Raw genomic sequence first — 24478 nt, forward strand, 5'->3', positions numbered from 1 at the left:
TGCCAGTGGGGAGCAGTGTTTAGGAGTGGGACAGGTGGCTGAGGCTAGAATCATGGGGCTGGGTTGGAGGGCAGTAACAGCTCAAGGCCGGGGTCCAGGACGAGCTGCTTGTACACCCCTACCCTCCAGGGGAGGTGGGGGGGTGTGTCCCAGGAGCCAGCCAGGTGAGGGAGGAGGGGGAGGCGGGGAGCACGTGCAGCAGAGCTCGCCCAGGCTGTGTGGCTGCCCCCCACCCCCGCGCTCTGCATGGGGCTGAGCCCTGCTCGCTCCCACCCAGGGCAGCCCACGCCACACTCCCAGCCACGCCCACTGGCCTGGTCCCAGCCTCAGCCTATTTAGGTCATAACCACAAGATCAGACATTTGATCACAGTTTTCTTTTCTTTTTCTTCTTCTGAATATCAGAGAAAGTAAAACATTTCTCTGATTGTGGTCTAGCTCGCTGATTTGGTGCTACGTACATGCCGAGAAAAGATTATGAGAATTATAGAACAATAAAACTATTATAGCAACATCCCATATATTGCTGCTCTGCTCTTACAGGTGCCTCTTCTTTTTTCTTCAGCTCCTGTCCTGGAAGGTTGCTTTTAAAACTGGAGACCTTTCCCAAATAAGGCTGCAGGACTTGGTTTTAATCTTTTCTCATGGCCTTGCTCCCTTTTATACAGTGACAGTACCTATTTCATAAGGCAGAGAAAGTGGGTTGCTGTCTAATGCTCATGACTTCCGTGGGCGTGCATTTCTAAATTATTGTGACCTCAGTTTTCTTGGAGTGACTGGTTATACTTTGTCTTGAAGCTGTTTATTTAATGTAGGCTTATTATCCATGGTGGTCCTTCTCAGATGACCCCTTTTACCATATGACCCCTTTGTTGGCTACAAAGGTCTCTTCTGGGTTAACTTTATGCAAAAGTGTGACAAAATGCAAAGCAGAGGAGTTTTTAGACATGTTATACTTGCTCTTCCTGGCTGGCTGTTGTTGAACAATGCTCAAACAACTAGAAGCAAATATCCACTTTGTGTGAGTTTTCCAAATATCTATCAGTTGTACAGAAACATTGAAAATTCTGGTTTGGGTTTGTGCCACCGTCCAAACAGGCACTGCTTTCAAAAAGCTGCTTGGTAAGTCCTGATAGATGGGGCAGACGCACATTGTCTCATGACTGTTTCCAATTGCAAGAGAACACAATGCATTTGTTCCATCTCATCTCTAATATGTTTTTTTTAATGATCCAAGTATGAACAGTGCCTGGCACTTTGGGTGATCCCGTAGCCTTAATCTGCCTTGCTCTCAATCTAATGGCCCAGGTGGAGTTGATTCCCTTCAGGAGTCTGCTTGGCCTCCGGCACAGCGCTTGGGGGGAGGAAGGCAGAGTGGGGGCTCACTCCCTCCCACAGTGAAATGCCTGGAAGTTACCTGGAAGCCCCTGTTGGCAGCAGTCCTACAGTATCTGGAGCAAGTGTCAGGTGTCCCATCTGCACTGGTGCATTCCTGGCTTTGGGGAGCCCCAGGGCAAGATGCGTCCATACAATTCTGGCACGACACATGGCTAGGGAGCTGTGCAAAACCCCTGCAAAGACAGGCAAGCCGGCTGTCTCTTTCAGCCATCCCTTTGATCTGCTGGGACCACGATGGAAGCTGCAGCTTCACATGGGGGAGCCCCTGCGGTGGCCATGCAGGTCAGAGGGAGTTGGAGTTTGCTTCAGTGTAGCCCGCTTGCTCTTGCTCCAGTTTGTAGCTGCCTTTCTGAAGGCAACATTTGTCACAGTAGAGCCTGTCTGTCTTCTCTCCTTCCCTTCTTCCTTTTGTTCTTCCTGGCTTTTTCCTCCTTTCCTGTGGTTTTGAGTTGCAGGCTGTGGCCCAGGGTTTCCTGCTTCTTTGATTCCTCTTCTTTCCATTTCTGCCTGTCATTAGACAGCTTGGGCTCCCCACTCAGACAGCTGGCTGCGTTTATCTTGGGTTTCAGCACTCGGTCTGTGCGTCTGTCTCTCTCATTTTGCTATTTAGAAGGGGAGGAGAATTCCTCTCGCTCTCCTCATTTGTAAAACACCCTCTCGAGAAGGCTCCAGTAGGAGCTGAGTAGGCGGGAGGGCGTGAGTCCTGACTGTGCCAAAAATGTCTTAAAAAAAGCAGCTGACAGAAGAGAGAATTTGTCCTCAGACTTTGCTTTAAGAAGCAGCAGAACTGGGTCTCTCAAAGTGCTGTGGGAGCAGGAAAAGGGCAGAAATGAAGTTCAGGGCCGTGGTAAGATTTTTAACTCTTTTGTTCTTCTGCAGTCCATTCAGCCTGAGGGTGTTTCAGGCAGAATGTCTTATAGAGAACTCCTGCCTGAGGTTTGGGGTGGGGTTGTTTGAAGGGGTGGTGAGGACGCGTTGCACAGAGGGTTGCAAGAGACTAGGGTTGGTCTGTACCGGAGCAGGGGGAAGTGGAGCACTGCGGGGGTGGAAAGAGGCACATGTGTCTTCTGTGTTCAGGGGAGTGCTTTCTGTGTGTCTCTCCGTGACTTGGGCCTTATCTCTCTGCCAGCCACCACGTCAAGGACAGAAAACGCATTTCTGTGGGCTGTTTCCACCCTGCTCCCGAAGGGTGTGTCTACGGTAGGACAACTTGTAGCCAGGAAGTCTGCATCGGTATTGTGGACGTTCCAGAGAAGGGTAACAAGAATGATCTAGGAAAAATACCACACTCGACAAGTCTGAAAAGCCTGGAATGGTTACCTAGCAGGGAGACAAATAGGAGGGAACATAACAGCGCGTACAGTAGGCTAGAGAAAGCATGGTGGGGATTCCTGTCCTCCCCATCTCCTAGCCCAAGAACAAGAGGATATGCAGTTAATTTCAAGGTTGGCAAACCGAGGCAAGGAAATGCATGTTTGCCTAGTGCATAATTAGACAGTAGAACTCCACTGAGGCTGAAACGCATCAAACTCCAACCAGGAGATTCATAGATGTTAAATGGGCACGTGTATGTGCAAGAATGTCCAAAGCTTGTACTTAAGGTTGGTTACCAAGCTCTCGTTGAAACCCAGAGGCGTAAGGTTGCAAACTGTCAGGGATTCAGAGGAGGCCTACTTTGGAGGCAGGTTATCTCATACCTGCTACAGCGGAAGTCTCTTGCACTGTCCTTTGCTAGATCTGCTTGAAACAGAAGACTGGAGTAGGGGTGCTTGGGTCTTCTCCAGAATGCCCCTCTGTATTATTTTAGACGCAGGGTGTTCTCATTAGTGGGAGATCGCTGGCGTGCTACCAACTTGCTGGGGTCCTTTGACCCTAGCTGACTTCCTGCCCCTGGGGCAGGGGGGCTGGACTTGATGATCTTTGAGGTCCCTTCCAGCCCCAAAGTCTATGAAATCTATGAACATCAGCTAACATTAACTGTGTGGGCTTTGACATATGATAATTCTGCCTGAGTCTTATCACCTCTAGAGCGTACGTTATTGGCAGCACCAACACAAGTGCCCTGCTTACTGTAGCAGAGTGCTGATGTCCCTCTTTCCTCCCATCTGTAGACAAGGCCTCTGAGACCACGGGGCGCTCTCGGGAAGGCGTATCGTCTCCTCAGAGCCCACGAGGCTTAGTAAAGGCGTCCTCCCCGGTGGATGCAGAGGGCTGTGTTCTCAGAGTGCAGCTCATAGCAGGAAACGAGCAGCTGATCCTGTCTGGTTTAGTGCTTGTCGGGCTGTTGTCTGATGCTCCCTCTAAGAAAAAGAGGGATGCTGCAATGCTGGCTCTGCCTGGACTAGATTGTTTTCTGAAGACCATCATGACAGATTGTTCTGAGGGACGTGGGGACTAGGTGGTGTCCAGCTAAGAGAAGGTGCTGGTTAGATGTGGGGCCCCAGTGGCACGAGCAGATGGTAGCAATGAGGGAAGAGGCAGTGGTGTTGAGAGAGAAATACAGCAGCACTCACTTTGGAGGGGACAGCAGAGCTGGGGCTGTAGCATCTAGTGGTGATTTGAGGCCGGCTTGGAGGGGGGCTATTGGCCACAGTGATCCAAGTGGGTGACTGGTGCATGGCCTGCCTGTCTCGCTTTCATATACTGTTCCCTCTCTGCCTGACTTTGAAGTCCACAGAAAATCTTGTGTAACCATCTATAAACTTGTCACGGGTCCCAAGGCTCATGACCTAAGTTCACATGTAATGCCATCATGGATGCCAAAACCAGCAGCATATATTAAAAACAACAACAACAACAACAACAAGAAGCTAGGACAGCTGTGCTACCTACTAAGCAAAAAAATGCCCACTCCCTAAATGCAAACATCCAGGATGTTGCTCTTGCAGCCTCACTGATCTTTCTGCTTGCTTCATTTTTTTCACTGCTGTTTTATATTTAGCTTGCGGACTCACTCGCTGTCTTCTGACTCCCTTCTTAAAACTTCTTGTTCTTTCCATTGCTGAGCTCTATGCCAGACTTGTCTAGTTCCTGCTTGCTTTAAAACAAAGAAAACAAAATCAACAACATGGTTACAAAGCATTGAAACAAATATAGCCTCTGCTTTTTTCTTTTTATATAAGCAGTATTGCCTTCCCTTTGCTTCTGGTGTGTCAGTATTCGTTATCTCGTTTAGATTGTGAACTTGGTGAGGTAGAAGTCTTGCAGTCTTCAAACATCAAAGTTCCAAGCATTTGACACTGTATAAATGGTAATAATGGGTCGCAATAACTGCGACTTTATTTACCAGAAATACTAAATTCCTTTCTTTGTGCTTGCAGTCTTATCTGCTCCCTGCTGCATCCCCTTCATTTACATCTGCAACACAACCAGCATGATTCCTTTTCCACTTTGCACTGAAGGCAGTTAAAGGAATATGAAGCTGAAGTGGCAAAGACAGTTTCCACGTCTCCAGCTTGAAAAAGAAAAGCTGCTGGTGGGGAGGTTACAGAAAACTTTGCTAAGGCAAAATAAGTCTTTTTTTCCCTTCAGCCTGTCACTTGTATTTCTAAAGTGCTCGTTATTTAATGGTTTAAATATGGAATGTCCTTTGTTTGTTTTTAAAGGAGTTGGCTAAGGGAGTGGCATTCCTCTGCCTCAACCGTTTCCCAGAGTCATGTGTCTTGGAAGTGAATTCCCTCCCCACTTGGTGATCTGGAGGGCAACATCAGGAAGAGAAATCCAGATTCTGAGCATGTGGCAGTGTGGAGGGCCCTGTGCTTCCAGTAACATCCTGTCCCAGACTCCAGGCATTCTCCTCCGATTCCGTTGGTAGACATTGCTAGGAAGGAGAGAGCAAGTCTGCTGGGAGCAGCCATTGAGCAAGGCTGCCACGGTCCCATTTTTTCCTCTAAGGTAGTGCCAACCCTGAATTCCAGGACCGATGATCCCTGCTGCGTGTTTGTCAAAATTCTGATCTTTTGTTGTTGTCTGTCTCAAGTGACTAAAGACCGTTAGACATAGTCTTGCACGAAATCAGTGGTGTCAACCCGCAACTCGCAAGCCTCACGTGTCCCTTGAGTAGTTCAAATGCAGCTCCTGAAGAAAGCCATTTAACAGCAAATGTATTATCTGAGCTGGGGCACTGTGCAAATCGTTGACCCAGCCTGTGCATCTCAAAAGCATCCCTTTGGCTCTTGCCTTGTCAAGTCTGGCTGCCCCTGTACTAGATGTCCTTTCTTTTGAGGCTACAATTGTCAATTTTTCTTCTTTTTAAACATTTTTTAAAAAGATGCATATGCGGAATGAGAATCATCGTAAAAATTAGCTTTGAGCCAATGCAGCATCTCTTAAAAGTGGGCTGTCATTACAAAAGACACTGTCATGTCTTCAGTGAGCGTTCTCTTCTGCCATAGCTACTGGTCATATGTTAAGCATCTGATGAAGTGGACCTAAGTTCACAAAAGCTCGTGCTCTCTCTGTACGTCTTCTTTAGTTGCCCTGTAAAGGCGTGACTCTACCTTGCCATATGCTAAGTAACATGATGGTTCTTGTCCCTATACTGTGTAACTTCCTGTGGCGTATAGCAGGGCTGCGTACTTTGATCATCACTGTCCAGGAAGGGCCTAGCGTGTGGATGGAAGACTGCCTGCCTGACTTGGTTACTCATCCCTGATTTTAATGGCTGCTTTGTTTAGTTGTCTTCTCACTGTCCTCTTCATCTATAGAAACTCACTGATCTGCACACTGTACAATCCCAGAACCTCGCGTGTGCTAAAGTGCTGAGGCTCATGCTAAATCAAGTGACTTGTTCTCCTGCTGCTTCCCAGCTGGGGCCTGCAAGTGTCTCTTTCCTCGGCTACAGAGTGCAGTGGAGATCAGGGAAAAGTCTTTCCAGGTGTTCGTATGACAATATCTATTGAAAAATGTGACACTAGTTGGTGACGGCTTCATTGTCACCTCCAACGTAACTGTTTGTAGCATCAATAACTGTTCATTCTGTCTGGCTTCTTGCCAGCTGTAAGGAATCAACCTGGGTTTCCCTTCACGTCCATGTTTGGACCTTTCTCTCCCCGCCTTTTCTCCTTCTTCAGGAGCTGGTTCTGGAATTGCTGGTTGAGCCTATTTAATATTGGTATTAGGATGAATGTGCCTGACTTCCAGTGGAGTGGCAGCCTTCTAATAGCTTTCTGCTTTCTGGTGAATAGATATTATCTAGCAAGTAGAGCAGTGCATTATGGCAGATGTTCAAATGTGAACATGGATTTGTTGAGTTGTAATCCCATTGGGTTTGAACAGGACTTGTGTTTCTAAATCCTGTAGGTGACCTTAAAGCCTTCCTCCGCTATATAGCCCCACTCGCTGTTTGGGTTCTTCAAGGGACTCTCAGAATCCACACAGGCCTCATGAAGAAAAAGGAGGCTTACACCCAATGGAAAGAAGGAGTCATCACCAGGGAGGGCTATTCTGCAGTTGCTCGGGGATGTAGGGGGGTAGTTAGGAAGGCCAAGGCAGAGATGGAACTGGGGCTAGCTTCCCAGATTAAGGACAATAAGAAGTCCTTTTTTAAATACATAGGGGTAAGAAGAAGGGCCCGGGTAATGTGGGGCCCTTGCAGGACGCGTTGGGAAATTTGGTCGTCACACCAGACGACAAAGCTAACACGTTTAACGATTTCTTTGCCTCCGTCTTCCTAAGTAGGGACCAGAACAGCCACCTCCCTGCTGGGCCCCCCTCGGGCCCTGGGGGAGGCACACCTGGGCCAAGGGTTAGCGAGGATTTAGTTAGGGAGCTTCTGGAGGGGCTGGATGTATTCAAGTCAGCTGGTCCGGATGATCTCCACCCTAGAGTTCTAAAGGAACTGGCCGAGGTCATTGCAGGTCCCCTGGCACGGCTTTACGAGCACTCGTGGTGCTCTGGAGAGGTACCGGAGGACTGGAAGAGGGCCAACGTGGTTCCCATCTTCAAAAAAGGGAGGAAGGAGGACCCGGGAAACTATAGGCCAGTTAGTCTTACCTCGATCCTAGGCAAGCTGTTTGAGAAAATTATTCTGGCACACATCCAGGAGGGGCCAGCAGGGGACTGCATGCTTAGGGGCAACCAACACGGGTTCATCAGTGGCAGGTCCTGTCAGACCAACCTGGTGGCCTTTTACGATCAGATCACCAGATCATTAGATGCAGGGGTAGCAGTGGACATAGTCTTCCTGGACTTCCGGAAGGCTTTTGACACTGTCTCTCACCCCGTTCTCATTAAGAAACTGGGGGGCTGTGGTGTAGACACCCACACAGTCAAATGGGTCACCAACTGGCTGGAGGGCCGCACCCAGAGGGTGGTAGTGGATGGGTCCTTCTCAACTTGGAAGGACGTGGGCAGTGGGGTTCCGCAGGGCTCGGTCCTCGGGCCCGCGCTGTTCAACATCTTCATCAGTGATTTGGACGAGGGGGTGAAAAGCACCCTGTTCAAATTTGCTGATGACACTAAGATGTGGGGGGACGTGGGCACACTAGAAGGAAGCAACAGGCTACAATCAGACCTAGACAGGTTACAAGGGTGGGTGGATGAGAATAGGATGGGATTCAACACAGACAAGTGCAAGGTGATGCACCTGGGGAGGAAGAACCAGCACCATACCTACAGGTTGGGGAACTCCCCTCTTGTCAGCACGGAGGCGGAAAAGGATCTTGGAGTCATCATTGACTCCAAGATGAACATGGGTCGGCAGTGTGGGGAGGCAGTTAGGAAGGCCAACCGCACCTTGTCATGCATCCACAGATGCATCTCGAGCAGGTCCAGAGAGGTGATCCTCCCCCTTTATGCGGCACTGGTCAGGCCGCAGTTGGAGTACTGCGTCCAGTTCTGGGCGCCGCACTTCAAGAGGGATGTGGACAGCATGGAGAGGGTCCAGAGGAGGGCCACTCGCATGATCAGGGGACAGCAGGGCAGGCCCTATGAGGAGAGGCTACGGGACCTGAACCTGTTCAGCCTCCAAAAGAGAAGGCTGAGGGGGGATCTTGTGGCCTGTTATAAACTAGTCAGGGGGGATCAGCAGGCATTGGGGGAGTCACTGTTCCCCCGAGCACCGCCAGGAGTGACCAGGAATAACGGTCACAAGCTGGCAGAGGGTAGGTTTAGGTTAGACATCAGGAGGCGCTATTTCACGGTCAGGGCGGCTAGGGTCTGGAACCAACTTCCAAGGGAAGTGGTGCAGGCTCCTACCCTGCGGGTTTTTAAGAGGAGGTTAGATGAACACCTTGCTGGGGTCGTTTGACCCCAGTACTCTTTCCTGCCATGGCAGGGGGTCGGACTAGATGATCTGCTCAGGTCCCTTCCAACCCTTGAAACTATGAAACTATGAAGAGAGGGTTGCCAGAGGCACTGGGCTCATGGTTGTTTTGAGTTTAGTTGTCACTTGCTCTTAAACGAGTAGAAACTTTTTAATCCTTTGCTAGTCTTTCTTTGCTTCTTTGAGATTGGTTGTCCAGTCACCTTTTCCTGGAGGCTCCAAAATGCTGTGGTTTGGAAATCCTGATACAAACGGAGACTCTTGTGGCCAGACTGCAGTACGCAGTCCTGCCCAGCACTCGGGCAGGGCAGTAACTGGAGGTTCCCAGACCACATCGAAACTGTATTTTCCCCTTTGCTTGCTGCAAGAAATCTGACCTCATCCTCTTCAGTCACAGTGGGAAATCTTATAGAAACTCTCAAAGTGACTTTAAAAAAAAAGTCACTGAAGAAGCATTTGGGAGTTTGTTGGACGGGGGATAGAAAGCACTGTGGTTGCTTTGGTGACATGCTTTGGGAGTCAGAAGCCCCAGGTCATGGGGCATCTTTTTCCTATTTCATCACTTAAGCTAAAAGTAAAATATGTTTCCATCCCACAACACTATGTAATGAGTCATCTAAAACAGTGGTTTTTATCAGCCCTCAAGAGGCAGCACTGTGCATTCAAGTGCCATTGTATTCAAGGAAACTAAATCCTGTGGAGACCAACTCTGATCCTTCAAGCTGGCCCTATGAGTGAAAGCACAGGTGAGGCTCTCAGCTTGCCTAAGTCAGTGTTGCTGCATGGTGCTGTACCCGTTTACATCGCTGAAAGTCCCACTCAAGGCATAATTACAGAGAAGAAAAGACCTGTGGAAGAGGTGCCGCTTGAATTGCACTGGCCCAGGCAGGCTCATCATTCAAAACTAACTGCTTTTGCCTGCCTGGCTCTGCGCCACGGTTGTGTTGACTCTTCTGGAGAAGCAATTAGAAGCACACAGGGTTAAAATAGACTAGGAATGACTCCCCTGAGACTGTACCCAGTTGCAAGTTCAGGAAAATCCAGCCTGCAGCTGTGTTAGTTGTGCTGCTCCCTGAGCGGAAGGCCAGGGACTGCAATGCAATGTTTCATAGTTTCATAGTTGGTCGGGTTGGAACGGACCTGAGCAGATCATCAAATCCGACCCCCTGCCATGGCAGGAAAGAGTACTGAGGTCAAACGACCCCAGCAAGGTGTTCGTCTAGCCTCCTCTTAAAGACCCTCAGGGTAGGAGCCAGCACCACTTCTCTTGGAAGTTGGTTTCAGCTCCTAGATGCCCTGACAGTGAAGTCGCGCCTCCTGATGTCTAGCCTAAATCTCCCCTCTGCCAGCTTGTGACCGTTATTCCTGGTCACTCCTGGCGGTGCTTGGGGGAACAGGGACTCCCCCAGTGCCTGCTGGTCCCCTCTGACTAGTTTGTAACAGGCCACTAGATCCCCCCTCAGCCTTCTCTTGTGGAGGCTGAACAGGTTCAGGTCCTGTAACCTCTCCTCATAGGGCCTGCTCTGCTGACCCCTGACCATGCGAGGGGCCTCTTCTGGACCCTCTCCATGCTGTCCACATCCCTCTTGAAGTGCGGCGCCCAGAACTGGATGCAGTACTCCAGCTGCGGCCTGACCAGTGCTGCATAGAGGGGGAGGATCATCTCCTTGGACCTACCTGAGATGCATCTGTGGATGCACGACAAGGTGCGGTTGGCCTTCCTGACCGCGTCCCTACACTACCAGCCCATGTTCATTTGGGCATCAATGATGACTCCAAGATCCTTTTCTGCCTCTGCACTGATGAGAAGGGAGTTCCCCAGCCTGTAGGTATGGTGCCGGTTGTTCCTCCCCAGGTGCAGCACCTTGCACTTGTTGGTGTTGAATCCCATCCTGTTCTCATCCGCTCGCCCCTGTAGCCTGCCTAGGTCTGATTGCAGTCTATTCCTCCCTTCTAGCGTGCCCACATCCCCCCACATCTTAGTGTCGTCTGTGAATTTGAACAAGGTGCTTTTTACCCCCTCGTCCAAGTCACTGATGAAGATGTTGAACAGTGCGGGCCCAAGGACCGAGCCCTGGGGGACCCCACCGCCCGCATCCTTCCAGGTCAAATAGGACCCATCCACCACTGCTCTCTGGGTGCGGCCCTCAGGTTAGGTGCTCAGGAGAGCAGTCTGAGAGAGGAGGCTCAGGCTGTCTAGACTCTTACTAACTGTACAGACAGGGTGATCAGATAGATTGCTGGGAATTCGGGACCCTCCCCTCCTCGTTAGTTCTCACTGGGCATGAGGCCCACCCTCAGTCCCTCCCATGCCAGCAATGCATCACATCTTTAGCTTTGTTCCACCCACACTTGTAACACAGTACCTAGCCTTACAGTGTTGCAGAAACAGGTGTTACTTCATCTTGGATATTGTTTTTGGACCAAAGTGGAGCTTTCTAGATATTTTAGAAATTTTGGTTTCCCCTGGTTGTGGCAAGTGCCTGCAATGTCTGCAAAGCATTTCTTGACCAATTCCAGAATGCTTCCTTTGTCTCATAAGCGATCCCAGTACTCCTGTGACTACACTGCCGCAGAGCTAGCCTCGGCAGTGTTTCTGCCTTACCTCGATCCAGTCAGCCTTACCTTGATCCTGGGCAAGCTGTTTGAGAAAATTATTCTGGCATGCATCCAGGAGGGGCCAGCAGGGAACGGCATGCTCAGGGGCAACCAGCACGGGTTCATCAGCGGCAGGTCCTGTCAGACCAACCTGGTGGCCTTTTACGACCAGGTCACTAAATCATTGGATGCAGGGGTGGCAGTGGATATAGTTTTCCTAGACTTCAGGAAGGCTTTTGATACTGTCTCTCACCCCATTCTCATTAGGAAGCTGGGGGACTGTGGCGTAGACACCCATACAGTCCAATGGGTCGCCAACTGGTTAGAGAGTCGCACCCAGAGGGTGGTAGTGGATGGGTCCTTCTCGACCTGGAAGGACGTGGGAAGTGGGGTCCCACAGGGCTCGGTCCTTGGGCCCGCCCTGTTCAACATCTTCATCAGTGATTTGGATGAGGGGGTGCAAAGCACCCTGTTCAAGTTTGCTGATGACACTAAGATGTGGGGGGATGTGGGCACAATAGAGGGGAGCAACAGGCTACAGTTGGACCTAGATAGGTTACAAGGATGGGCGGAGGAGAATAGGATGGGGTTTAACACAGACAAGTGTAAGGTGATGCACCTGGGGAGGAACAATCGGCACCATACATACAGGCTGGGGAACTCCCCTCTTGTCAGCACGGAGGTGGAAAAGGATCTGGGAGTCATTATTGACTCCAAGATGAACACGAGTCGGCAATGTGGGGAGGCGGCTAGGAAGGCCAACTGCACCTTGTCGTGCATCCACAGATGCATCTCGAGCAGGTCCAGGGAGGTGATCCTCCCCCTCTATGCGGCACTGGTCAGGCCGCAGCTGGAGTACTGCGTCCAGTTCTGGGCGCCGCACTTTAAGAGGGATGTGGGCAGCATGGAGAGGGTCCAGAGGAGGCCACTCATATGATCAAGGGACAGCAGGGTAGGCCCTATGAGGAAAGGTTGCGGGAGCTGAACCTGTTCAGCCTTCGAAAGAGAAGGCTGAGGGGGGATTTTGTGGCCTGTTATAAACTGGTTAGGGGGGATCAGCAGGCGCTGGGGGAGTCCCTGTTCCCCCGAGCGCTGCAAGGAGTGACCAGGAACAACGGTCACAAGCTAGCGGAGGGAAGGTTTAAGTTAGACATCAGGAGGCGCTGCTTCACGGTCAGGGCGGCTAGAGTCTGGAACCAGCTTCCAGGTGAGGTGGTGCAGGCTCCCACCCTGGGGGTTTTTAAGAGGAGGCTGGATGACCACCTTACTGGGGTCATTTGACCCCAGTGCTCTTCCTGCCATGGCAGGGGGTCAGACTAGATGATCTGCTCAGGTCCCTTCCGACCCTAGAAACTATGAAACTATGCTTGCACAGTTTTTCAAAGATGCTGTTGTGAAGCGGATATGGGACAGAGACTGCACCAAGAGATTTGAATCTACAGTCCACATAGAGGGAGAGAGAGAGAGAGAGTTTCTCTCCCTCTCTCAGCCTGGTGGTGAATTTGACATGCCATTTCTCGTAGGATTCCAGTTGTTTATCCCTTGTAACTTGTTATGAACCAAAGGAAAAACAAGTTTTGGGTGGAGACAGGAAGCCAGGGAACAGACCCCCCTGCCCCCGTAGGTAGCATCATATTGAGTCATTCTCTGTCTTGAATACCTTTTAGATTTGTCAGTAGGTAAGAGAAACCATCGCCTTCTGGTTTTGAGTGTGATCCAAAAACTAGGGAATATAATGTCCTCTGTTCAAAGTGGAAGTGCCACTGATGTCAGTGAAATTTTGCTCCAAATCAAAAGGAGAAAATATGACCCTTATGTCACAGCATCACAGATATTAAGGTCCATTTGCTAGTTTCAGCTTCCAGCTCTTGGATCTTGTGTCCTTTTCTGTTGGACTAGAGTAGCTAACATTCTAGTTATCTTTTATTTAGCAACATATTGTCAAATTTGTTATCATTCAGTGGGAAAACTCATTCCCCTTTAGGATCCCTGTAATTTCTGATATTTAATTCTTTTCATTCTGTATTCTCCTTTTCTCTCTCCCCATTTTTTGCCCTCTGCAACCTTTTCTGTAGCAGTATCCAGTTTTCATCCAGATGCAGTACTTTTTCATCCCATCTGCTGAAATGATGCATAGCAGAATAGTTAAAGCTGTAGTGTTACATTTGGAAATGAACCGCCCCGTACAACAAAGAACGGCACAGAGAAGTACAAGCTGCTCAGCCATTGTTCCAGATTTCTGGCCCACTCAGTTTGCACTGAGTTATGCTTAGAATCTGTCTTAACATCTTGGAAGGCACAGAGCTCTAAATTTAAGCTTAGACTGTGTCACGTGGGCTGGCAAATATATTTAGGAAGCTAGACCAGGTCTGTGGGCCCACTTATTTAGTGCTCAGCTGCAAATTGAAGCCATGTGACTGCACCTGATTTATTGTTTAAAACCTAAACTCAGTTAAGACAAAAAAAGTCTGAAAATAAACATAGCCACTTTGTTCCTGATGAGCCAGAACCCTAGGAAATGAAAGAGTAAGACATACACTGAGGAAGGTAGAAGGTACTTATCTGGAAGTGCCAGCCTCAGAAGACATATCTGAAGAAAAGGATTCTTTCTTACGAAGGACTGATTCCTCTTTCTTTCATATTGGATCTGCTCGGTTTGCACTGATGCGTCCTGAGCTTTAGGGGGTGGCTGATGAAAACGGTTGAATTTGTTAAGTATTTCTTCTTTTCTTTTCCTTTTTTTTCTGTGAAAGTCTCCAGAATTCTGGTAGCGTATGGTCTGTCGTAGCTGGGATGGCCCAGAAATTAGGCAAGAGGCAAGCATTTTTTAGGATGATGTCTTTTCTTGGACCAGCTGTGTAGTTGGGATAGAGCTAGACAAGCTTTTGAATGTCTTGCATGTTATTTAATTCGATCCCAACTACAGAGTTGGTCCAGTAAAAGATATTACCCTAAGGAATCCTTGCCCTTCAGCATGATGTAAATTTGGATTAAGTATGCAGGTGTGGGCATTTGGAGAGCTATAGGTACATAGGACGTAAGAAAAGAAAGCCCTGCCTGGGTCCTTCCACAGACAGTAATTCCGTTCACAAATGTGTCAAGCCCCATTTGAAAATGTGCATTTGTGGCTTTGTGTGGTGGGTTTTGTTGTTTTTTCCCCACTGCTGATCTTATTGAAAAGGTTAAACATTCTCTTCCAGTTTCCTGCCTATATTTATTTATGGTCAGTTTGTATTAATTTGTTCCTGTGCCAGCATAGTCCTTTAGTTTTGGAAAAATCTTGGCATATTACGTGAGTGAAGTGGTCTAGAGCTATGCTGGGAGCCTTTGGCTATTTGTGGGATCATGTTCTTGTGGCTGGATATGAAAGAGGCTCCATGGAGTGTATTTAATGAAATGGAAAAAAATATCAAAAGCATTGGTGAATGAGTGTTAGAGATGGAAAAAGCTGATGGGTTCCGTATATTTGGTTCCCCACTGGTCTTTTATGAACTGTTCCCTATTGTACATATTTATTGTACCGCATTGTTGTATTCCAGTCTGCTAAGTGTTGTCTGTACATGGGTGGGATGATGTCATCATTGCCCCGACGAGCTCTCCGTGGAAATGTCCATGTTGTCAGCTCAGCTCACCAGCATTGTCAAGTGGGAACCGGGCTTTCAACAAGAAGGGATGTTCTTGGGACATAAAATCATTTCCTTTAACAGGTACCATCTTAGCGGTGCTCACTTTGTTAGACAGCAGGATGTCTGGGCTATGGTGCATGTATTCTTCACTGGGTATGGGTAGTACCCAGTGCAACACAACTCTGATCTTGGCTGGGCTTTCTAGGTGAGACGCGTTCCTAAACTGAAGGATTCAGAACTGGAGGGCAAAACTGCGGTAATCAGCTTTAAATTGTAAGAGATTTAGCTTTAAAATTGTAAGGTTCTAAAAATTAAAATCTAGCAAGCTTTTTGTTGGCATTTGTTTTTAAAACACTTCAGGTTATGTTTGAGTCAGGCAGCCAGGGCTATAGTTTTTGAATGAATATTGGGAGGCTTCTGTAGTTAGAGGACCCCCCAAAAGCTGGTGCTTTAAGAAATTCAGCAAATATGCAAACTTTGACAGTTATGAGCTGGTAGCACCAGGTACTACCATAATGCTAATAATTTAAATTTAAAATTTTTTTTACATCCACTATTGATCAGTTTAGTAAAATCAGCAGTCTGACATTCTTATCGCACAGTCTGAAATGATGAGCCCAAGTCCCAAAAGCCTCAACCCATCCCCTGTTCGGGCGGACTGGCTTTTCATTTTTCCGCCAGCTTCAGCCACATGTTCAGGATAGCTGCCTTATGAATACAAAGTCTGTTACTAAATGACTTGGGGAGTACATCACCAGCTGCGTTTTTCATGTTCATATTTCCGTTAGTAAAAAAACCCCGTTCTAAGTGTAGGTGACAGTGTTCCAGGCGGGCCAGGTTGCCGCAATGGCATGCCCTGGGACTAGGCTCTAGTTTTCGGCAGGGTACAGACCGGCGGTTGTCATCCGCTGCCGTTCCTCAGCTTTGAATCACTTTCTGCATTGTTGACTTCTTGGTTTCTCACATTTGTTCGGGGTGAAATTGTGCTGTGCCCCCGGGGTGCGCAGGAGAGGAGAAGTTACCCCTCTCACACTTGTGCACCCACTCTTATACCCTACGTGTTTGCTTCTCTTCTGTGATGACTTGATGGGTCAAGAGACATAGGGAACTTGTCTCTGCCATGTTTCTTCTTTTTTTCTAGCCTTTGCCTGCTCTGCAAACAGTGCCTACTGTGAGTGCAACAGCTTTCTTCCTTGTGTCTCATGCCAGCTAGAACATATGTCATACTAAATATCTTACCTAAAAGTGCAACTTGCCTGTCTGTTTAGCCTAGCCATTTTAAAGAGCTCTGTGGCACTTTTTGATGTGGTTATTTGGAGGAAACATGAAGCTGCTCTGTGCATTAACTTTCAGAATACTTAGTGCTGCCTGCGCAAACAAAGCTTTGCCCTCCCTGCTCTTACTGAATGGTATATAAAAAGAATGTGGTTAGAGTCTCGCAGCAGAAACCGTGTGAAAGTCTGGTTTAATGTCACCTCTCAGGAAATCCTGACGGACGAGAAGTCTTCTTACTGGTGAGGGTGGGGTTCTCTGAAGGGGGTCCTGCTACATCAGTGAGACTTGTGCTCCTCAAACTGCAGTCAGGGCGGGGTCCTGCATGGTGGGCTTTTCCACAGCAAGATACTGAGGCAGCATAAAGAGACTCCAGCTCCTGCTGGGAGCATCTGCCCCAGCACAGGGGGGAATGCTGCCGAGGAGAGGGAAGTAGCCAGCAGAGTTCTAGGTTGTGCTTAGGAGTGTGGAAAGGTACAGAAGAAATCCCTTTCCCTTGCAGTCTGTGTTTATAGAGGAATAATCACTTGATTTGGGCTGCAGGCAGAAATCAGAAGCAATGCCTGGCTTTCATGACGACTTTGTCCTCCTCTGATTAGTCTGTTGCAGTAACACTGTAGAGGCGGGGGGGCACTCTAGGTCAAGTCAGGTGTCTCAGCTATGTGGAGCCTGACATCCAAATCTTGTAAATTCTCCTTGAGAGGTGAGCAGTGGCATGGCTCTTACGCTGGGCTCAGTCCTGGATTTCTTTCCCAGAAGAAAATCTCAGCTGAACTTCATCTCTCTAAATCGTTTGTGGCATCAGTAGGATCTCTTGGTGAGCCAGAAACTGAAGTTCAGATCTATCCAATGGCATATTCCAGAAGGGCACAAATTGGAGTATCCTCTCTCACCATGTGCCCTATATAAAATGGAAGTAAGTTCATGGGATGTATCAGAAGTGCAGCAGGGCATTTGAGTTGATTGTCTCTCTAAGTCCTGAAGAGAAGCTGTTAGGATAATCGGCAAATTCATCGTAGTATTGCAGATAGTAATTTCTCATCCAGTGATGAACAGAGAAGGAAGTATAGAAAGAACTGTCTGATACAGATAAACTGCTGTGTCCCAGTTAACTTCTGATGAGACTGACTGGACTGCACAGGAAAGATCTGATCCGCAGAGGGCAGGGTTATTTATCTCTCTGCATCACTGTCAGAGGGAAACTTATCTTCTGACTTGCTGAAAAAGGTTGACTTCCCCAGCGTGTGGGGAGTATTAAAATTGCTGCAAGAGAGAAGTGAATGTACACAGGAGGTTGGGAATCACTACTAGTCCCTTCTCCTGGGTCCTAAACTTCAGAGTTTTCTCAGTGGATATTGTGCTGAATGTGTGTGTGGCTTAATGGGTTCTGTAATGTGAGGACACAGACCTAGGAGACAAATAATCGAAGTTTGGGACCCAGAAGTCTGCTTAACTCAAGGGGTCAGACCTCAGGGCATTTCAAGGAAAGAAATTACCTCTACTGCTTTTCAGAATCACTCTTACCAAACAGTCCTTGGGGAAATGTGGAGTCGGTTTTGCTCTGCTTCACCATGTCTACCCGAGACACTGATGGTGCAGTCATTACTAAACCAGAGTTACTTTGCAGTAGTGGCGCTAAATGGCTTTTTCATGACACTGACTGTGCAGTAGCTCAAGACTGCTGTGCAGCAGTGTCACATCACGGTTGCTGCCACACGACACATCAGCGCCTCGTGTAGACATGGCCCTTAGGAAGTTTACTTGAGCCTGTTCTGTTACTGATTGGAGTTTTAACAGTACAGGAACTTTCTCCCAGAGCTTACCCATCTTCTGTCCAGCTGTCCACTGCAAGTGTAAAATGATGGGAGTTTGCTGTACTAAGAGTTCCTTTGTGTAGTCTGTTCTCTTTGATTTTTGTGGGTACGGTGGGCTGCATATCAGGGAAGGCTCAGCCTGTTGCTTTACTTCTTGGTTTTGCTTGCAGGGAGCAGGGAGTAACGGTATCCGGATGACGATGGAGAGTGCTTTGACGGCCCGTGACCGTGTTGGGGTTCAGGATTTTGTCCTGCTTGAGAACTTCACCAGTGAAGCAGCTTTTATTGAAAACCTGCGTAAACGATTCAAGGAGAATCTGATCTATGTGAGTACAATAAAGGACAGATGCAGTGATTTGTGTTGCTGCCACGGGTTTTGAACATGGTAGCATCTATCCGCTCCCGTTCACCTGCCATTGTGTATCGAGTGTAGAGCCCAGTTCTCAGACGTACTTAACACGTGCAGCTCCAGCTGACTTCAGTTGGAGGTATGATTACTCAGCACTACTGAAAATGTATTCTTTTTTGGTTTTCAACAAACCAAGGCTTAAGCTGAATCACAAATAATGGTATGAAGGGTTAAAAATAACCTAGTGCTCAAACTGCAATGCAGGGATAGCGAGAAGCACTAATGTAGTTTTACTCTTGCGTGACGCATCCTGAATTCTCACATTCGCTACCTGTGAGTGTTTCTTTAGCTCCCCAAGGTATGCACCGTTTTCTACGGCTAGCAGCATTCCAGGTGCTTTTGCTGCAGGTGGAGTCTGAAACCTTGCCTGGGATTCTGAAATCATTTGTCAGGCTTTTGTAGAAGCAGAAGCTAGCTTTTGTGTAATCTCTCATCCTCATGCTCTTTTTCAGACATACATTGGCTCAGTCCTAGTGTCAGTAAACCCATACAAGGAGTTGGAAATCTATAGTAAACAACACATGGAACGATACCGTGGCGTCAGCTTCTACGAAGTGTCTCCCCACCTGTAAGTGGCCTGTGGGTAAATGGTACAGTTTGCGCCATTCCCGCCTGGCATGTTTTAATTCCAGCATTCAGAAAGCCAAGGAACATGGCTCGCATTACTATCCTGCAAACGCAGCCCTGGTATAAGTGGGTATAAAAGGAATCCTCTGTGGGGTGTGGTGTCAAGCTCTTCTGTTCGCTTTTCCTTCCAAGGAGGATGAGTTAGCTCCTTCCTGGCCACATGATATGAATCCGAGAGGAATCTGAGCTGCTGCCCCAGCCCAGGCAGGACTACAGACCTCAGGGTCTGAGGGTTGTTTAGTATTTAGATGTTCTAGTTCTGAGTTTCCCTTTGCTGCTCTGCCGTTTATTCGGTATACAGCTAACTGGGGAAAGGGAATGCGTGTGATGATTTTTTTCCTACCTTCTCTGTTACTACTTGACCAATATTTATCTGGTATTTCCCTTGTTGCTAAGATACCACAAGCCCTTCAGAACAAGGAATGTATTTATTTACATGGCCTGATGAATGTTCCCAGTTTTCACGGAGGGAGGGGGGTTAAAAAAAGCAGCAGCTTGAAGCTATTTTTGAAAGTAACTGATTTTTTCTGTTGGGCTGAAAAAAAAGAGGATGAGTCTAAAAGCACCTGGCTGAGCAGGGTGATTCACAGCCCAGGGCCCTGTTCTAAGACGCTTCCTGAAGACCTGCTTGCAATAGGCTTTGGAAGGATGGTGAATAATAGCGGGGATAACAAACACCCCTACACAAATGGAATATTTTACAAAATGTAAAGTATGCAAGGCTGTCGGTCTTCCCTTGTATTTGAGGAGATAATTATCCTACAGAAGAGGATACTGCCAAGAGGCAAATTTATAAATTGCATTTTGCTTTTATCTTTTTTCAATGGTTTTGATACGAAAGTGGTCCAGAAGTAAAATTTTGATGGCGAGGGCTCAGTTTAATAAGATCTGCCTTGCAAAAAAATGTCACGTGCTGTGGTTTCGGTAGCAGTAGAAATTGCTGCTTTCAGATTGTCCTTTCTTTGCACTGAATCTAAAGATAAATCCTCAACCTAGTTCTCTGGGTTCTGCCATATCTGGCTGAGTCCCCCTTCTTGGCCACTCCATCATCAGGTTGCTGCTAAGGAATCCCCAGGCCTGTTAAGTGTCCAGTCTGAACAGTCCAGGTACTGCCCATATCTTGGGGCCTTTGGTAGCATGGTGTTGAGGTACAGGCCCTCTGTCTTGCACACCTTCTCCTGAGCTCTGGAAGCCATGACCTAATTGCCTGTACTTGGAATCCAGTGATGATTTTCAGATCCAGTGCCATAGCTTAAGTGCGTGCTTTCCAAGAATCCCAGAGAAGGTGTTAGCCTTCATTTATGGCTTAATTCTTCAGGATCTACAGGGCATGTGCAAACAAACGCACAAAAACAGTGCATGGATTTTTTAAAAGCAACTTGATTTCACTTTGAAAGAATAAAGCAGAAGATTGGAAGGTGATTGGAAACCAAGCTTCCTGAACACAGCCCCTTTACTCTGGTTTATTTTTTGCCTGGGGTTTGAAAGGATGGGGGGATAGATTGTCCTGAAACAGAGAAGTTTGCCACATACTGCATTGGCTTTCTGTTTCAGGCAGCTCTCCTTTGGGTTAAACAGGTGAAAATGGCCAAAACGGGAAAATGGCTCAGTGCCTTTTATAATCTTTCAGGCTTTTTGTCAGGTGACTTCCTGATCAGTACCAGCAAATGATCATAGCCTTCTGCCACATGAGTTCAAGCCAAGGTGATCTCTTCCTCCTTGACAGGCCAGTTGTCTTTTGTAGGAACTAACTTGTGACCCCCCACCTCCCTCCCCCCCCCAGGTATTTGTAGCTGAATACAACGCCAGCTCTGTGTAACAGCCTTTGGTTGCTAGGTCTATACTACCGCCCTTTGGCACATCAGCAGATCGTGGAGGTAAAAACACAATAAAGAAGCTAAATTTGTGCATCGTTGGCAGCCTGGCAGATACAGTCAGAGTCCATGCCCTCTCAGAGAGTTTATGAACTGCAGGAAATCAGAAGTCTTGGGTTGGGGGTTATGAGTCCAGACAGACTCAATTCTCTAAGAGCTATCCCTGCCCAAAGTGTAAGAATGCCCTGGCTGGAGCTTGCGGTTCTACCGTTTATATTTGTGACTCTATGGAGAATCCAGGTGTCTAGCTGGTGGTTCTCTGACCTTTATGTTTTTGGAAGCTGGCTTAATTTCCCCTTATTATTGTTTCCTAGTTATGCCATTGCTGACAATTCATACCGTTCCCTTCGCACGGAGAGGAAGGATCAGTGTATCCTGATATCTGGGGAGAGTGGAGCTGGCAAGACTGAGGCCACCAAGAAGATCCTGCAATACTATGCAGTGACCTGTCCAGCCAGTGACCAAGTTGAGATGGTGAAAGACCGCCTCCTACAGTCCAACCCAGTCCTAGAGGTAATTCAGTGCACACAGTATGGATGTTGGGCAGCTGCATCCCCTGATTTACACCTGGATAAACAGCCGTGGTGCATATTATGCACCACTGATCTCTGTTGTCCAGTCTGTAGCAGCCTCACCCGTCACTGTTTCTACCACCTGTTCAAAACAGTGTGGTGTGGGAGGGTGTTGGACATATGGGAGGAAGATGACTGTCAAGCCTGGGCCTGTGACCGTTGTGTACAGGGTAATGTGCTTCTGTTAGATCAGGGCTGTCCCAACTTCCAGGCAGCCAGGAGCAGCATGCCACATGGGTCCCAGATTCAGGGGGCTGTAGGGATGCCCCACTTCCACAGCATGAGCAGCCTGGCTCCCTTGTCTCCCAGTTGCATGGGCTGCCCCAGCACTGGCGGCTCAATTCTCCCCTGCCATATGTGTAGCAGCTGCCCCCCTCCCTCCCAGCTGCACGCACTACCTACCTGCAGTGTGCTCAGGCTCCCTTCTTTGCCCCAGGGGCCGCTTGCACATTCCAGTCCTCTCTCAGCTGCGGCAGCAGGAGCAGATGGGGAGGGGAAATGGCAGTGAGGTGGGAGCCTATGGCCTGGGCTGCATGCTAACCCTTAAGGGGCTGCCAGTTGGAGAGCCCTGTGTTAAGTCATATGGGGTATGGAGGAAAAATTTCGAACAAAACTTTTCAACAAGGCTGCTTTCCTGGTGGAGAGAAACACAATAACAGGCCCAAGCAGAGTGACAGCCTGATGCTTACAGTATGGCTGCAGCTCCCAAAATCAGTTTGAGGAACTCCCTGCTTTTTCCTTAGACTCCCATTGAAAAGAGGGAACCTGGCAAAGAAGCCACGGACACCTTTGAAAAATATTTCAAAGCGCTACGTTTGGGTATTCCCTTTTTTCGAGGATCTTTATTTGTTTCTTTTCGGTTCCTTCTTATTTCAGGCATTTGGAAATGCAAAAACTCTTCGCAATGATAACTCCAGCCGATTTGGGAAATACATGGACGTGCAGTTTGATTACCGGGTAAAAGCCTTTTCTGTGTGGAGAGACTAGTCCCAGTTTGTAGTTCAGTTCTGTGCCTGAGCGTGCTGTTCATATTGGCATCTATTTTCGACGGCCCAAAAAACCAAGGAAATGGTTCCATTTTCATCCCTTTGCTTGGACCCCTGTACCGTAGATGAAACCTTGTAAGAACAAAGAATAGTAAACACTGTAATTGCCTCTCTGTGGTTATGCTTTGCAAATCACTCTCGTTTGAATGGTGATGCCCTTTCTGTTATAGAGCTATTGCAGTTTTTTCTTGTATGCTACAGGGAAATGTTAATTTTTTTTCCCCCTACAACTCAAAAAAAATGAAGGTCTTGGACTTTGGTTGTATACTGGGTTATACACTCATTGAACTGCAGCCTCTTTTAAAAAGGAATTCAGGTCATAGATTCATAGATTAAGGGTCGGAAGGGACCTAGTAGATCTTCTAGCCCGACCCCCCGCCAGGGCGGGAGAACAACAAAAAACCCCAAAAAGAGAAACGGGACTCAAACGAGTCCAGCCAGGTAGGCATCCAGCCTCTTCTTAAAGACCCCCAGGGTAGGGGCCAGCACCACTTCCCTTGGAAGTTGGTTCCAGCTCCTAGCCGCCCTAACCGTGAAGTAGTTTTTGCGGATGTCCAATCTATACCTCCTCTCCATCAGCTTGTGCCCATTACTCCTTGTATTGAGGTCAACTCAGTTTAAATCCAAAGGTCAACTCAGTTTAAATCCAAAATCAGACTTTTGGGGTATTTAAATATTCTAGGCCCCTAGTTTTGTTTTGCGAACTGACACAATACTCTCTGGGGCTGAGAAAAGGAAAGACTTTACTTTTATCTTCTTTATGTATAAGTAACTAGTGGAATGCACTACCACTAGACATCAGTAGAAAAGGTGTAATAGGGTTCAAAGAATGCTTCAGCTTATCTTGATACTGAAAACATCTGCACTTTAGATAAGTATTAGAAATACTTTATTAGTATTAGAAATACACCCATATTTAAATACACTGACACAGAAGTCCTAAGCAGGAGATGTTGTCTGATCATACACCTAGACACACGCAAGAGGGCAGAGCTGAGCTTGCATCGGCAACCTTAATTTTAGCATATCATTATTTTTACACAGTTTTATCCCATTACCTCGTGTTTGTTCCCTAAATTGCCAAAATGTCACACACTTGAATCTAGCATAATAATTTATCTGATAGATATACGTCTAAACTCTTTTTTTAAAGTTTCTTGATAAGTAACGCCTCCATGTTCTGTCGCCCTTCTCCGGACCTTTTCTGCTGTCTTCTTTCTGAGAAGGGGTAAATAGAAGGGACCACAATATGCCACACGTAAGCTGTAATAATATATATTTCACAGCATTACATTTGCGTTTCATTTAACATTTTGGCTTTAATATATTCTAAGGAAGTTCAAATGCCCACCTTGTATTTTTGGATTCTGAGACAGCTCGGTATAAAATGACAGAAATTACGTCTGTACTTTGTAACTTATTCTTTCAAACCCCTCTGTCTTTGATATTCTGCCATCAGAGAATCAAGGGGATTTTCCTTTGTACCTGTGAACTATTCCAGTTTATCTGCTTTGGTTTAGGGAGCCCCTGTTGGAGGTCACATCCTGAACTACCTACTGGAGAAATCTCGGGTCGTCCATCAGAATCACGGGGAGAGGAACTTCCATATTTTCTACCAGCTTTTAGATGGAGGAGAAGAAGAGCTCTTGCGAAGGCTGGGCCTTGAGAAGAACCCCCAACAATACCCCTACTTAGTGAAGGTATGAACAGGATCCATTTTTGCCAGTTCTTTGATTTCATACTCTCTAAAGGGAGCATCTGTTTGCTAATTGGAGAGGTTAATAGCGATGAATATTGCTGACCGTCTGTCCTGTAGGATAAATGTAGTCGGTAATGTATTTCCCAGCGTGAGAGGTGGCAGGTAACACATGTTGGAGTTGTATGGCCTATGTCAACTGGGGGTATGGCCAGACGGCGGGTGGGGTGGGCTCGCACAGAGTGGCGGTACACGGCTTGCACACGGCTGCCGGGGTTACACT

At 47.7% G+C, this 24478-nt stretch overlaps 1 protein-coding gene across 2 annotated transcripts in view; it reads left to right on the top strand.

Annotated features, from left to right (window-relative positions):
- MYO1C (myosin IC) overlaps positions 1-24478 on the top strand; it is a 112185-nt gene that overhangs the window by 55669 nt on the left and 32038 nt on the right. The window contains exons 1-6 of one of the 2 annotated variants that reach the window (XM_019511305.1): positions 2063-2244; positions 18142-18297; positions 18833-18948; positions 21196-21394; positions 22330-22410; positions 24020-24199. In XM_019511305.1, coding sequence (XP_019366850.1) covers positions 2227-2244; positions 18142-18297; positions 18833-18948; positions 21196-21394; positions 22330-22410; positions 24020-24199 — 750 coding nt within the window. In that variant the 5' untranslated portion in view covers positions 2063-2226. Of the gene's footprint in view, positions 1-2062; positions 2245-18141; positions 18298-18832; positions 18949-21195; positions 21395-22329; positions 22411-24019; positions 24200-24478 lie in introns of those variants that run through there. The other variant, XM_019511304.1, reaches the window with a different exon arrangement.

This window comes from Gavialis gangeticus, unplaced genomic scaffold (assembly GCF_001723915.1).
Source record: "Gavialis gangeticus isolate Ggan-Ray unplaced genomic scaffold, GavGan_comp1, whole genome shotgun sequence".
Classification (NCBI taxonomy): Eukaryota; Metazoa; Chordata; order Crocodylia; family Gavialidae; genus Gavialis; species Gavialis gangeticus.